Source organism: Ambystoma mexicanum, chromosome 3q (assembly GCF_040938575.1).
Source record: "Ambystoma mexicanum isolate Mex_15411 chromosome 3q, UKY_AmexF1_1, whole genome shotgun sequence".
In the NCBI taxonomy this organism is placed as follows: Eukaryota; Metazoa; Chordata; class Amphibia; order Caudata; family Ambystomatidae; genus Ambystoma; species Ambystoma mexicanum.
In genome coordinates this window covers 143,132,180-143,146,848 of record NC_090926.1, presented here as the reverse complement: position 1 = coordinate 143,146,848, position 14,669 = coordinate 143,132,180, and the positions used below count along the sequence as shown (strand labels likewise).

The window sequence follows — 14,669 nt, the reverse complement described above, 5'->3', positions numbered from 1 at the left end:
AATGCACACTGCGTTTGGTGCTCGTTTCATTTTTACAACACTCCTAACACCCCAATGTGTGTTTTTAACCAAACCTACTCCTTTGGTCATAGGTGAGAATAACATTACTGTGGCATATGTCACTCACTCCCAGGCTGTCTTGCTCCTCAGGTCAGGGGTGTAGGCTCCAAACAAGGCAGAACTTTAGAGGAGGAGAAGTTGAATGGGGAAGCCAGGTCCCATACGGCACTGTTTGCATGCCCAGTCCCCATTCCACATACATATTTAGAGAATCATATGCATAAAATGACCATTTAATTCTTTATTGTATTGGAACCTTTGAACAATCTTTTACACTGCAGAAAGTGGAGATACTATGAGAAGGGAATAAGGAAAAATTACAAAAGCTACAGCAGTTTGGAAGCATCGAAATGAAGGTATTTAGACATATATTTCCTTTTTTCATATAAAGGTGGCTGCCAAATCTTTGTGTCATAAAGTAAATGGCAGAATAAATGCTGTAGCATACATCCTGTGTTTTATTTCTATGTTAGAGTTTATATAATGTACGTACAACATAATACAAAATTGGGTTAATTCTGACTTCCCCTTGCCTAAACCTGAAGAGGATAATTTGATTCACACAGACATTACTAGGAGTAAATCTGACTCAGCACTTACTCAGGATTTACTCCTAAATTGCTAAGTAGGGAGTAAGTCTGAGTTTATCATAGTAACTTTGTTCTGAATCACATAGCTGCCTCAAGGTTTAGGTCAAGGGTAAGTCAGAGTTAATCTTAGGTGCTTCTATAAGAATCGGCCAATAGTCTTTATTTTTTGGTAGAAGACCAAATAGTCTGTTATAGTTTTTATACCCATTGAAGGCACATGATATCCAGGCAGGACATTGCTTGAAGGATGCTGAAGTGTAGGTTTCAAAGTTTTCAGTCATACACTCCTGACTAAACAGGCTCACTACTGTACCTGGGAGTTGCAGCTTCTCAGCCAAATAAAAAGGGATCCAACATGAATCGTCTTTTAGACGTGGTAGGTCACATTAGACTGAATCCTGTCAGTTACAATGGGGAGGACAGTGAAATTGATATAACACGGGCATGATATAACCAGATCTCCTGTCCCCAGATACCATTCTGACTTCAGAGAATTTAATTTCCAGACTTATTGTCATGCATGTGCTTGTTGATTACAATTTCTCTGGGAGGGGCTGGGGTAGTTTTATCTCTGTCCTTTCCATTTCTGAAAGTGGTAATTCTGTAAAGAAGACTTTCCTATACATTGTCATCCATCACGCCTAGCATTGCGCCTAAGTTGATGAATATTTTCATGATGGCGTTGGGGCTTTAAGGCGGTGTAGCACCCTTGGATGTGTCAGAGCCAGCTTGGCCATACAGGGTGTTGGGAGTATTCTGGCCATTGGCAAATTTTGTCATCGAACGGCCACATACCCATCCAATTAACAGGGTTTGTCATCAAATACTCAGATGTTCACATCATTGATCAGGTGTTGTGAACTTGAGATGGGAAGTGAATAAATGCCTTCATGACTGCAGTGCACTTCCACCATTAATTTGTATTTTATTAAATGTATGATGCGCTTTTGCCAAAGTGCTGCACAAACAAGGTAGCACACAATTCAAGGAGTACAAAACATAAAGACATGGTAAAGAATATGAGAGAATGCGCAAAGGATCAAAATTAAAGTTCAGGATTACGCAAGAAAAATGTAAGTCGAGTGTGGGAAAGATGTAATGATGGGCAAGAGCCAATGTCAAGTGGAAGATAACTCCAGAGCTTAGTAACCAGCTAAGAAAAAGAGCTGGCAAGACTGTGCACAGAGGGGTTTAGGAATAAGGAGTAGGAACTGATTGGCAGAACGGAGAGGCCTGTGGGGCATATAGAATGGTATTGGAGAGGAAAGATAAGGAGGATCGAGACTATGGATGCTTTTGTAGACAATGGTAAGAAAGTGGAACAGTATCCGATTGTCAAACCTAAGCCAAGAGAGAGAACAAAGAGAGAATGAAACCGAGGGGCGACCAGACATAGACTGTGGATAGCAGAGTTGAAAATGGAACACAAAGGGGCAAGGCGATAGGAAGGAAAACCAATAAGAAGAGAAGAGCAGTAGTTTGGCCGAGAATATATAAGAGTAGAAATCAGGAGCTTTGTCGCATGAAACGTCATAAAGGGCCAAGCCTTACAGATATTGTAGAACTGAAAGCAACAAGATTTAGCAATTTGGAAACTTGAGGAATAAAGGAAAGGTCAGGGTAAAAAATAACCCTGTTACGAGCAGAGTGACTGAAAGAAAGAGAAGAGGGGAGCGGGGGAGGAGATACAGAGAGGGGGTAGTGAAGAGGGGAGAGCAGCATGGGAAAAAATTATTTCAGTTTGGATTGCGTTACAGTAGAGGAAATGATCATTCATCTAAGTTTGGATGGCAAGAAGACATGCTGAAATATTTGAGTTCAGAGAGTCTGAAAAGAAGGAAAAGGAAATGAAAATGTGGGAATCATCCATGTGGAAATGGGATGATAACCCAAAGGAGGAGATGAGAGTGGATAAAAGAGTAGTGTGAAAAGAAAAGTGAAGGCCAAGGACAGAGCCTTGAGGGATACTAGGAAGAAGGGGATAGGTAGGAGAACCTTTACCAGACCAAGAGACTGAAAAGGTAAGAGGAAAACCATTGTAGGGTGGAACCGGAAAACCCAAAAGAAGAAAGAATAGAAAGAAGAGTAGGATGGTCCACATTGTTGAAAGCAGTAGATAGATCAAGGAGAATTAGAAAAGAGGAACTGGCAAAATCATCCGAGGATGTTATAATTTCCAGCCCTGCTGGTCTTTTTGTTCCGATCTCAGAATGCTTTTCATCCTCCAACATGAAGAAGCCTTTGCCCTGCTTTGAATGCCTCCCTATTTGCCCTTCCCCCGATCATGGCGGATTGGCCAGCAAATTTGCATATGTTTCCCGACCCCAAGAGCCGGCATGCGATGCTGGCCATACACAAAGCCCAGACTCTAAGGCCTCAAGTAACCCCTTTCTGGCCCTGTCCAGCAAAAGCCGGCACACCGGCACCTAAGCCACGCTCCTCGCCCTAATTATCACCAACTCCAAGAGCCCTGCCTGAAGCTGCAATGCCTGCGGTTACCCTTACGGATCTTTTAACACTGCCACAAGGTTAAACACCCACATCTCATCAGAGGACAATGGGTAACACTGCCGCCTCTAGCTCTAAGTCACACTGCTATGATACGCTGCATTTGTCTGTCCTCCCTGCTGAGTGTCTGACTCCCCAACCTCTATGGTTTGATGCCATCTGCACTTCTGCCACACTCTGCAGATCCGCGCATGGCTTGCAGAGAAGCACTAAGTACACCCCAACACATCTCTTCTAACTCTTCTGACCAGGTCCTACATCCAGGTAACCCCCTCTGTGTTGTTGCCCATTGCGACCTAAGTAGCCCAGCCCACCCATTTGTACCCCCTTAACCACATCAACCCACCCCCTTACGTCACCTGAAGTCCCTTGCATCAAAGCCACTGTCTAAAGCCTACAACTACCTTAGTGGCCAATCACTCTCACAAATACTTAATGCCAAGCACATCAACAAGGACTCCATTCCCCCGCCCCAGGCTCACACCTACGAGCACCGTTCCTCCCGCCCACTGCTAATAACGCAGCCCTAATCACATCACTTTTCTCATTCATGGCTTCCCACGGTAAGATCGTTTTTGTAAATACCTCACACTGCAGGATGCAGTTTGCCACCCCTTCAGTGACAACTGCTGCGTCCAAGTCACCCCTTTTTTTCCTGCCATCTCATTCTATCACATGCTTGTTCAGCGCTCTTTAACTGACACACAGTACTCGACAATCACTCCTCTCAGCAGGCCTGCTTTTCTAGCATGCCTAAAATTTTCATTAGAACCAGCCCCCGGACTTGCTCACAACTCGCTTGCCCGCCCTCTATACCTACTGCCTTATCTTGTATAGGTATGGACCACACCTCAAGGCTCTGATCCTGTACAGCTATGCCACCTACTTCTCACTCCTGCCCACAACTCAGCTACTACCACAGTGCACACCTGTGCATGCACACCCGCTGTAAACTACCTGCAACAAAAGCCTTTCCCACTCCCACACCATCCTCTCTCCTGCGCTCTTGTCAATGCAAGTTCCATCATTGCCCATGCCTCAGATATTAGGGACATTGGGCCTCATTACGACCCAGGCGCTAATGAGTTAACGGCGCCGTAAAAGGCTGCGACGCCGTTAACCTATTAGCGCCTAATTACGAGGTCCCTTTGCGGGACCCAACCTTAACGGCTGGTTTTACCAGCCGTTAAAGTAGGGACCTGCAAAGGGACCTTGGTGCTAAGTACGGTGACACAATTTGCGGCACCGTACTTAGCGCCTTCCCCATTCCCATTGAGCCCTATGGGGCAAAAATGGGAATGGGGAAGGGCCATGGCGGCATGGGGAATTACCGCCCCGCCAACCTTGGAATGGGGTGGTAATTCCCCATTCCGCCATGGCGGACACCGGCATGGACCATGGTGCTCATAGCACCGTGGTCCTCCGCCTGGGTCGTAATGAGGCCCATTATCTTCAACTTCAATCTGATCATCCTATCTGTAACTAAAACATGGCTACACCCTGCTGCTGGTCCAGCTCGCACCATTGCCGTCCCAGCAGGCTACACAATCCTACGCTGTGACTGCCCATTACACAAAGGGTGTGGAGTTGCCCTCATATTTAAAGAATCATTGATCTTTAGATCCATCTCTACCACAACTCCTCTATCCTGCGACCTCCTCAGCACCAAGCTCACAGTATCGCGGACATCCACCATAACCATTCACGTTATCTACCAACCTGTGGCCCAGCTACATCCAGTGACGATGCCCTTACACATCTTCTCAGCTCTTGCATCAAACCTACCTCCAAAGTCCTCCTCTTGGGAGACCTAAACTTGGGATTTAACAACCCATCAGACAAAGACACCACCTCTTTGGCCAACTCCCAAGCCTCTGTAGGATTCACTCAATTTATCTGTAGCCCAACACACTGGCTAGGCATTTTCCTTGACTGGCTGGAAGATCTTAACTGCAACACCACCAATGTAGCCGTCACTCCAAACCTATGGTCGGACCACCATACCATCACCTTCATGGTGCCTGCTACCTTTGCACAGACTACTAATACCCAATCTCTTCCTCCTGCTATAACCAGTTGCTTCTGTAGCCTCCCTAAAGAGTGACTTCTCCCCATCGTCTCAGCTGATCATACCCTCACGTTAGCTGCATTATCTTCCAATCCTTCATACCTGTTCGACACCTATAATATTGCCATTCAGTCAGCCTTCGCCTCACTCATACCTCGTAAAGCTAAACCAGCTATGCATATCAACTCCTGGTTCACCCCCTGTCTCCAAATTTGCATGCCAAGAAATGTGCCCTCAAAGCCAACTGGCTAAAATCCCCATCATTAGCTTACAAAACCAACTTCTTCTTCAGAGCTTCTCTCCCATTACAGAATCAGAAGTCTCCACCCTCATTGCTGGTCTATATCCCTCCCGATGCCAAGCTAACACCTACCCAGGCCCCCTCATCAAGGACTGTGCCTCAGCCCTTATCCCTATCATTACCGCATTTATCAACTCTTCATTTGCCAGCAGCTCTACCCCACCCAATGTCAAGGAAGCGTGGATCTTACCACTTATCAAAAAAGCCTCCTTAGACCCCACCATTCCTACCAATCACAGGCATATCACCACTGTCCCTTTTCTTCTAATAATCTTAGACCGTGCTGCACACATTCAGATACAAGCCACCTGGAACTACACAAGATACTCATCCTTCGATAATAGGCTTCCGTCCAGGGCATGACACTGAATATGCCCTCATGGGGCTTAAAAACCAGTTGGACGACATCCGCGATGCTGGCACCCTTGCCCACCTCCTACTGCTAGATCTTTTGGTAGCATTTAATTTAGTGCACCATCAAACTCTCCACTTTACTAAAGCAGCCAACTTCTCCCCTATGACCACCAAATGGTTCACCTCATTCCTTGCCAACAAAATTGCCCATGTCTTTGTGGGTAGTGCAGCTGCCCACCCTACTCAAGTTCCCTGTGGAGTCCCTCAAGGATCCTGTGCATAACCAACTCTGTATAATAGCTATCTCTCTTCGACCATCTTGACTCTCTGGGTATCTCTTACACAAACTATGCCGATGATCCTCAGATTCTCATCCCCCTCTCGGCATCTATGCACAAGACTCCAAACACATCGACAAGATTTATGACACCATTCAATCTTGGCTGGCCACACACCAACTTTATCTCAACGATGACAGATCTTGATTGTAGGCCCCCCGTCTCGTTTGGCCAAACTTGAAACAGGCTACTGTGCCTGCACCATCTCTGTCTCCTCTACTGTTAAAACATTAGGCGTACATCTTGACACTAGCCTATGCATGACCCGCCATGTCAATGCAATTGCGTCTTCAGCTGTATATACCACAAAACTCTTAAACGCATCCCAAAACCTCATGTCCTAACAAGACCACCTTACCATCTCAAGAGCAGTAATCGGTTCTCGGCTTGACTATTGCAACTCCCTCCTCGCAGGCACGGTTTATAGTCAAATGTTCGAATACATAGATTCAAACTACAATACATTCGAACCAAAAGGATCGGAAAAAAAGAATCGAATGCACGTTTTTATTTTTTTTTGGGGGGGGGGTACTCCCCCAGACCCCTGTTTTTGGGGGGAAAGGCCACTAATTTTTCCGACACCAAAGCCAAAAATAAAAAATTCATTAAAATAAAAGCGTTCGAACATTTCTTTTCTCAATCCTTTTGGTTCGAATGTATTGTATTTGACCCTTTTGTATTCGAAATAATGACTGGACACCCGCAGGCACATCAGAACATAACCGTAACAAGCTCCAGACCATCCAGAACAATGCCATCCGTGCCTCCATGAACCTTTCCAGACGTGACCTTGTCTGAACTCACAGAAAAGCTGCCCACTTGCTACCTGTTAGAGAACTGATTAACTTTAAAATTCTCTCCATTACTCATCGCTGCCTCGCTAACTCTGCATCGCCCTACGTTTCACAATTGATTTCCAAGAACAACTCGTTCAGACCCATCAGATCAATCTACAGCCCCAGACTTGCTACCCTGTGTTTCAGATGAACTACAGCTCGGGGCTCAAGCTCCCCAGTCATTACCCTCCTCTCCTATGATCCAAACCCACTTGCTGGCCCTTCAGGAAACAACTGAAAGCCATTTTATTCCACTGACATTGCGTTGACTTCACAGAAATCATGTGAGATCTTCCTTCTGCCTGAAAATGTACCCGATATTGAACTAACTCCCCTCCTTTCCCTCCCTCTTAATCCCATCCTTCCCCCTTTTCTTTCTTTCGCAAACATCTCCTCGATGCCTGTGGGTTTTGTGCCTTCTACAATGTAAAAATAAATAAATGAAGGTTATGGGGCCAATACTCTCTGGAAATGAGAGGATGAGAGATGTAGTGTTCCGTATTTAGAGCAGAAGAGATCTTGCAGTAGTACCCCACATTTAAGGAAGCTGCCGTGTCTGCCATTGAGGGTCTGTTTATGTGTCTGTGTGTAGTCATGTAGTGTGGGAACATGTCCTGCATAGGACGGTGACCCACTCTATAATACCTATGGTTACTGACTTCTCTTTTCTCCCACAGATTCCTGTTGGAAGAGATGAAGAAAAGGGAAGGCTTCCGTCTGGTGCAAGAGGTGAGGGACTATATGTGCATCCTGCACAAGATTTAAGCCTGTTGTAGCAGGAGTCATCTGTCCTGAGATCCACCAGCTTCTCTTCCGCTGCTATCTAGTCTTAGTCACTCTAGTTTGATGCGTCTGTGTACAAGGTCATTAAGACCGGTATAATGAAGACATCCAGTGTTCACTGCTGTGTGTGGGACTAACTGAGCAGACTGCTTTTATTAATAAGAAATTACTTACTGATGACAAAGTATTGAGGGGGCATTTCTATGATTTACATTAGCCTTTAGACGTTACTTTTCCACCATATTGAACAATGGAGGCACTAAGCACAGTTAAAACATTTTAGAATGAGATCTCCTCCAAGCTGACCCGAAAAAGGTGGTCAGAGATGTTTGAGACTCAGGTGGGAATGGCTCGTATGGAGTGCCAACATCATTTGAAACAGTGTTACATGTGCAATATACAAGTGATTCTACTCCATACCTGTTTAGTTCATCAAGAGCATTAAAACAGTTTTCCTCTTGTCTAAATGTCTATCTGTTTGGGTATGTGTGCAGTCTGCAAGCTGAAGCATGTCCTAGTGTGTAAATGTATGTGCTTATTGTATTCCAAGCCAGGACACACAGAATATGTACAGCATAGGTGTGAAAAGGCCTGTTTACTGGTCTTGTCAACAGTAGGTGAGAGACCCTTTTCGGTCAGGATCAGCGGCCGTAACAGGGAGCCATCCATAGTCCATCCATAGTGGGACAGAGCCATCATAGCCATCAGAGGAGGACCCAATTTCCCTACCCCTCCCTTGTGCCAGCCAGTATGTTAGGGTGCAGTCCCTTGTCTCCAGCCATCAGTGTTCCTGTGCTTCTTTTAGGGAATCTTTGCCTGAGGTTGTAGCTGGGAGTCTACAGGAGATATAAAAAGGTAGAGAGCCAACAAGGAGAACTGAAAACCTAGGGAAGATACGTACCAATGAGAGAGTCCCTGCGCGGATAAAAGAGGAAGGGCCGAGGCCGGAGACGAACAACGCAGATGCGGCATCACATGATTGGTGAACGAGAAGCCACTTTACTCGCAGCAGCATGGGAAAGACTAAGGAGCAGCAGAGAGGTGCTTGATAAGTCCGTCCAGCCATACGAAGGCCCTCCTCGACAACCGAGGACTAAAGAGCGCACTATCCCTAACCAGACCTACCAGGAGACTGGTCGGGGAAGGAAACCGAAGCATGAAGGGAAACATCGGCTCATATGCACCGCTATAAAAAATGCACGGAGACTGCACTAAGAAAGAGGGCGTGGCATAGCCCCTTTCTTATGCATTTTCACCATACATACCCGCCCTGGTGGAGGGGCAAGGGACCAGAACTAGATTGGCTAGTGAGAGTTGGGCAGTGTCCAGAGAAACAGGGGGATTTAACCAGGAAACCGGACGTGTGGGTTATCTGGGTGAGGTCAGTAGTAGAAGTGGACCAAGAGACCAGCAGGATGAAGGAAACAGCAGTGGCATGTGGAGGAGATTGGTGCAGTAGCTGAGGTATTGGTTTAGGAGTGAAACTGGTAAAACACATTGAGTGTGCATGTTTTGGTGTAGAGTAAGGTAGTGTAAGAAGTGAATGTGAAGCAGTCGGTACAGAGTGGGAGAAGGGTGTTTGAGTAGTGGGAGGAGAATAGTGGAGGTTGGAGGAGGGTAGTGGGAGGAGAGTAGTAGTGGTAAGCAAACATTAGTAGTAGTGGGAGGTAGCAGGAGGAAAGTAGAAGTGGGAGAAGTGGTGAGAACAAAGGCTGCAGGTGAGAGTTCAGAGGAGTGGTACTTCGGAGGCGCAGAAGAGCAGTAGGTGGAGTAAGGTGGAGGATGAGACAGTAAAAGTAAGACATTAGCATGTCCATCAGTCAACAAGTCTGAATCCAAATGAGTAAGTGCAAGGCACTTCCCAACTCTAGTAGAAACTTGAACATCTGAATGGTGTAATGACAGCTAGTAAGTCCCTAAGGGAGTTTAGCAAGCCATCATCTTAGTGAGTCATCCATAGCCTAAGGCAGCAACTAGACAGTAGGAGTTACTGGTTGGTATTACTAACCTGGGGTTTACGAAAGCCTGGGCTAGGGAGGAGATCCCAAACTTTAATTCAGTTGTCTGTGTCTACTTCATGATGCCTTTACAAATGGTGTCATGAGTGGGATGCGGCTCAACCAATACAAGTTGTGGTAACCTAAGTTTTCAGAAGCTAAGTACCAAAGAGTCAGACCCCTCCTCAGTAGCCACAGAAGCCTCTATTGGATTTGATATCTGCAGCAGCAGGGAATAAATCATCCTCAAAGTGAAAGAAGACTAATACTGATCTGGTCTTGAGTCAACCCCCACATTCATACATCAGATTGGCTCCCAAGTCTGGGTTTGCATGGACATTTGGAATTGATGTGTTAGCAGGGGATTGTAGACCCAGATTTTAGGGGAGACATAAAGGTGTTACTACAGAACCATGGGAAAGATCTGTCAGGGAGATAAAAGTGTACAGGGGTGTCACGACCCTCACCCAAAACCCCCTCTGGCAAACCCATTGGCCAGGTGGAGTCAGGACACGGGCCTCTAGAGACTGGCATCCTCTTCAAAAGCCCTCATGGGGCCAGTCATATGGCGCCAGGCTCATACACCATGAACAACAATGTGCTTGGGAACTACTTTATTGTATTGTCAGCCAACATGGAGGCATCCACATAGCTTGGTTACTAAGAACCAAGCTATGCGGTCTAGTGTTTTGGGTGTGGCAGGACAGGAACTACTTTCCCTGGTACTACTTTACCTGGGCTATATAAACCACACCCTGACTGCAGAACATGCTTTGTGTTACTTTGCAGCTTGCAACATGACGCTCACCGTGTCCAGCTATTCCCTCGAACCTCGGAGAAGCAGAGCCTGCAAGGAGACAAAAGGAACATCATTAGCAGCAGCATCTTACCTACAGTCTTCAGCTTTAAACACTTGCAACTACTGAGAACAGCTTCCTCGAATCTGCACACCTCCCAGACAGAACGACCTGAAAGAGGAAGATAGAGGCAACATTAAAGTAAGCTGTAGAGACATTTACAAATTACAAACTGCTCAAAAGGCTTACCTGGCTGGTCGCCTCTCGTCTGGCATCACTCCGGACATTCCACTCGTGCAGAAGAACACCGCGACCTACAAGGAAGGAAAACACAGGTTAGCAAAAGCAAGACTTTGCAGCGCTGTGCATAGCGCTTAGTTACCGCATCATAGCGCTGTTAATGCGCCATCATTTACCAGCGGGGCTCAACCAAGCCAGTTCGCCTCGCTGAAGCTCTGCATACCTAAGGGAGAAAAAAGAGACATTTAAAACAAAGAAAGGCATGCAGGATAGCAACAAAACTAAAGAGAAGCAATAGGACCTACCCGAACAATATCAAACGGGCCAGGTCAGTGAAGTAACTGGACCGCACTCGCCCATGAAAGACAATGCGCCCCTGCAAGGAAGGCAGGACAGAGAGCATGCCTAATTCTACCACAAGTCAGAACCTTCCCGCAGACCACATCAGGGCAAAGCTGAGAAGCATACCAGCAAGTAACCCAGTTGGGTGGCGTCCCTGTGGATACCAGGTGAGCGTAACAGATGCCCGAAAGAGCAATGTTTCCTAGGGTAAAGGAAGAGGCCAGGAAAGAAGTCACAATTGAGGTATCCGAGGCTTCGGGGAGGTTGACAAAATACCTGACACCCTAAAAAAATCTGAGCCCAGAAGGGTTATGGAAGAACAACCAGGAATTCTTCCCGACCTAGTCTTGTCCCAAAGGAATGACCCACGGTTAGCTGAAGCCTTCCTGCAAAGCATACCAGAACAAGAGGGCTGTGAGAAAGGAGGGCCCTTTTCCTTTTTAAATCATGGGTCAATGTACAGTGGAGCCACCAATTCAGAAGGCATGGTCAGAGCACAGTTAGTCATAACCAAGAGTCATAACCAGGTTGTTCTGGTTGCCCATTCTCATCTGACAGGAGGTCACCTAGGGCAGACAAAACCCAAGGCACAAATCCTCAACAAATTCTACTGGCCCGGAATTCACGCAGACATCAAGACCTTTGTACAGTCTTGTGCAATCTGCCAAAAGACCAGCACCCGTATGCCACCACCAGTGCCCATCAACCACTCCCAATCATTGAAGTTCAGTTTTCTAGAATTGGCATGGACATTGCTGGACCCCTGGAAACATCGAAGTTAGGGGACAAGTACATACTTGTAATAGTAGATTATGCCCCACAATATCCAGAAGCATTTCCCCTTAGAGCTAACACCACCCAGCAGATCCTGAAACACCTACTCTCCTTCTTTTCAAGAGTAGGGTTTCCCAAAGAAATATTAATGGATCAGGGCTCTACATTTATGAGCAAACTCATGGGAGAAGTGAAACAACTATTACATATTACCATCTTAAGAACTCCAGTATACCACCCATAGACAGATGGCCTTGCAGAAAGATTTAATACGACTCTGAAACCAATGTTACAGAAGCTAGTGGAACAGGACTGAAGGAATTGGGACCAGATGGTACCTTGGCCTTTATTTGCTATTAGGAAGACCCCCCAGGTTTCCACAGGATTCTCCACATTTGAATTGCTCTACGGTCGGGAAACCGGAGATATCCTGGATATGTTGAGAGATGCCGGGGAAGAAGGATAGAAAGCCCCAATTCCACTCTCCCAACCCGCCCACTGTCTTAAAGAACACATGACTGTAGTAAGATCTCTAGTCCAACCCATATAGCGAAGGCACAAGAACAGCTGAAAACCTCATATAGTTGAAAGGTCACCTTAAGATCTTTCTCGGTAGGATAACAGGTGTTAGTGTTATTGCCAACCTCTGAGAATAAACTAATATCCAAATGGCACAGGCCTTATGATGTACTAGAACAGACAAAACCCTGTAACTACAAAATTGCCCAACCTGATCGCCGATTGAAAGCCCAGGTATACAATATCAACCTTTTAAAAGAATAGAAAGAAAATCCTACAGAGTCCACTACCACTATTCTGTCATGTTTACTACCTGATGACTCTGATAGAAAGGTGCATATCCCTCCCGAACTTAGTAATAACTAGAAACAAGAAATATCTGTCTATGATTTACTCCTCCAGTTTACTGATGTATTCAAAGCGGAGCCAGAGAGAGTGACAGGAATATATGATCACATCTGTACCCCTGATGGCAAAAGGGTATACGTAAAGCCTTATAGATTACCTGAGGCAAGGAAAGCGACCACCATCCAGGAAGTAAAGCACATGCTTGAAGCTAATCATTGAACCATCTACTAGCCCCTGCTGTTCCCCCATTTTATTAGTGGCCAAACCTGATGGAATTTGGCGGTTTTGTATTGATTTCAGGAAAATCAATGCCATATCTGTGTTTGATGCCTACCCAATGCCCCGTATTGATGACCTGATTGATCGGCTTGGCAATGCTGTCTGTCTGTCTACCATAGACCTTACAAGAGGGTATTAGTAGATTCCATTATATGGCCCTGATAAAGGGAAAACTGCCTTCGCCACACCCCTAGCTCTGCTCAATTTTAAAGTCCTCCTGTTTGGATTACATGGGGCCGCCGCAATATTCCAACGGTTGATGGATAAGATCTTACTACCATACTCATATTTCTTCAGAGCCTACATAGATGCTATTCTGATCCTCAGTAGGACCTGGGAAGATCATGTCTATCACATCTATACAGTCATGCGAGTCTTGAGAGCAGCAAGGGTTTTCAGCTAATCCTAAGAAGTATAAATTGGCTGTATCCGCAGTCAAATATTTAGGATTCTTTGTGTGGAATGGCACGGTCGAGCCACAACAGGAGAAGGTTAAAGTGGTCCTAGACACCCCTACACCCAAAACAAAAAAAGATCTTAGGGCTTTCTTAAAACTGATTTGCTATTATCATTGTTTCATCCCCAACTTTTCAAGTAAAATTGCTAGACTCACTGATAAGTTGAAAAATGCAGAACCCAAGAAGATCAGATGGAATGAGGAAGATCAGAAATGTTACACCACACTGAAAGAAACCCTCTTTGAAAGCCCCATTCATATTTTTCAAAGGATTTTATCCTTCAAATGGATTCCACTTTAGCAGGACTAGGAGCTGTCCTTTCCCAAGACCACGACGGCCTGGAAACCCAATATACTACATAAGTAGAAAACGTTTCCCGAGAGCGAAAAACAACTCTGTTATATAATTTGAAACCCTTGCTATCAAATGGGCGACTCTCAACCTAAAATATTACTTATTGGTCGGATGTACAGACTCATCAGGGACCATTCACTTTTAATGTGGATTAGCCAACGGAAGGAGACAAATGCAAGTGTTGTGCAGTGGATCTTGGATCTCCAACCATACTTTTTCACAGTGGAACACCGGAATGGTCGATATTAAGGAAATGTCGACTTTCTTTCTCAGGTCCTCTGTGAAACATCCAGATCCAATCTGCATAGGGGAAGGGTATGTGAGGAATATGAGGGTGTCCTGAATTCTTTCCCCAATATATCCTCCTCTGAGGTGGCCAGGGAAAGGCCATTGCTATTGGATCCTGACCTTGGGGGTGGATTTGTGAGGGGGGACTACCTGGGTGGAGGAGACTTGGGTAATGGAGATGAGGCATCCTTAGGTGAGGCATGGTTTCCCCAATTTCACTTTCACCATGAGTCCAATGTCCCCCAAGCCTTTATAGGCTATTGCCAATCCTTTCCCTACTTTTCCCGTAAATCATTTCCCAATAAACATCAATTAGGTACTGGCATGAGGAGGAGACCAACTAGAGAAATACATCCTCTCTTTATTGACACACACACCTACACACACCAGTTATGTACTGGGATGAGGAGGAGGCAAGCAAGAGCAATGCAGAAC

The 14,669-nt window shown here is 45.7% G+C and overlaps 1 protein-coding gene across 1 annotated transcript in view; it reads left to right on the top strand.

Annotated features, from left to right (window-relative positions):
* The window catches only part of CSAD (cysteine sulfinic acid decarboxylase), a 251,637-nt gene that overhangs the window by 174,311 nt on the left and 62,657 nt on the right, over window positions 1–14,669 (top strand). The window contains exon 13 of the mRNA XM_069653337.1: window positions 7,733–7,784. Coding sequence (XP_069509438.1) covers window positions 7,733–7,784 — 52 coding nt within the window. The remainder of the gene's footprint in view (window positions 1–7,732; window positions 7,785–14,669) is intronic.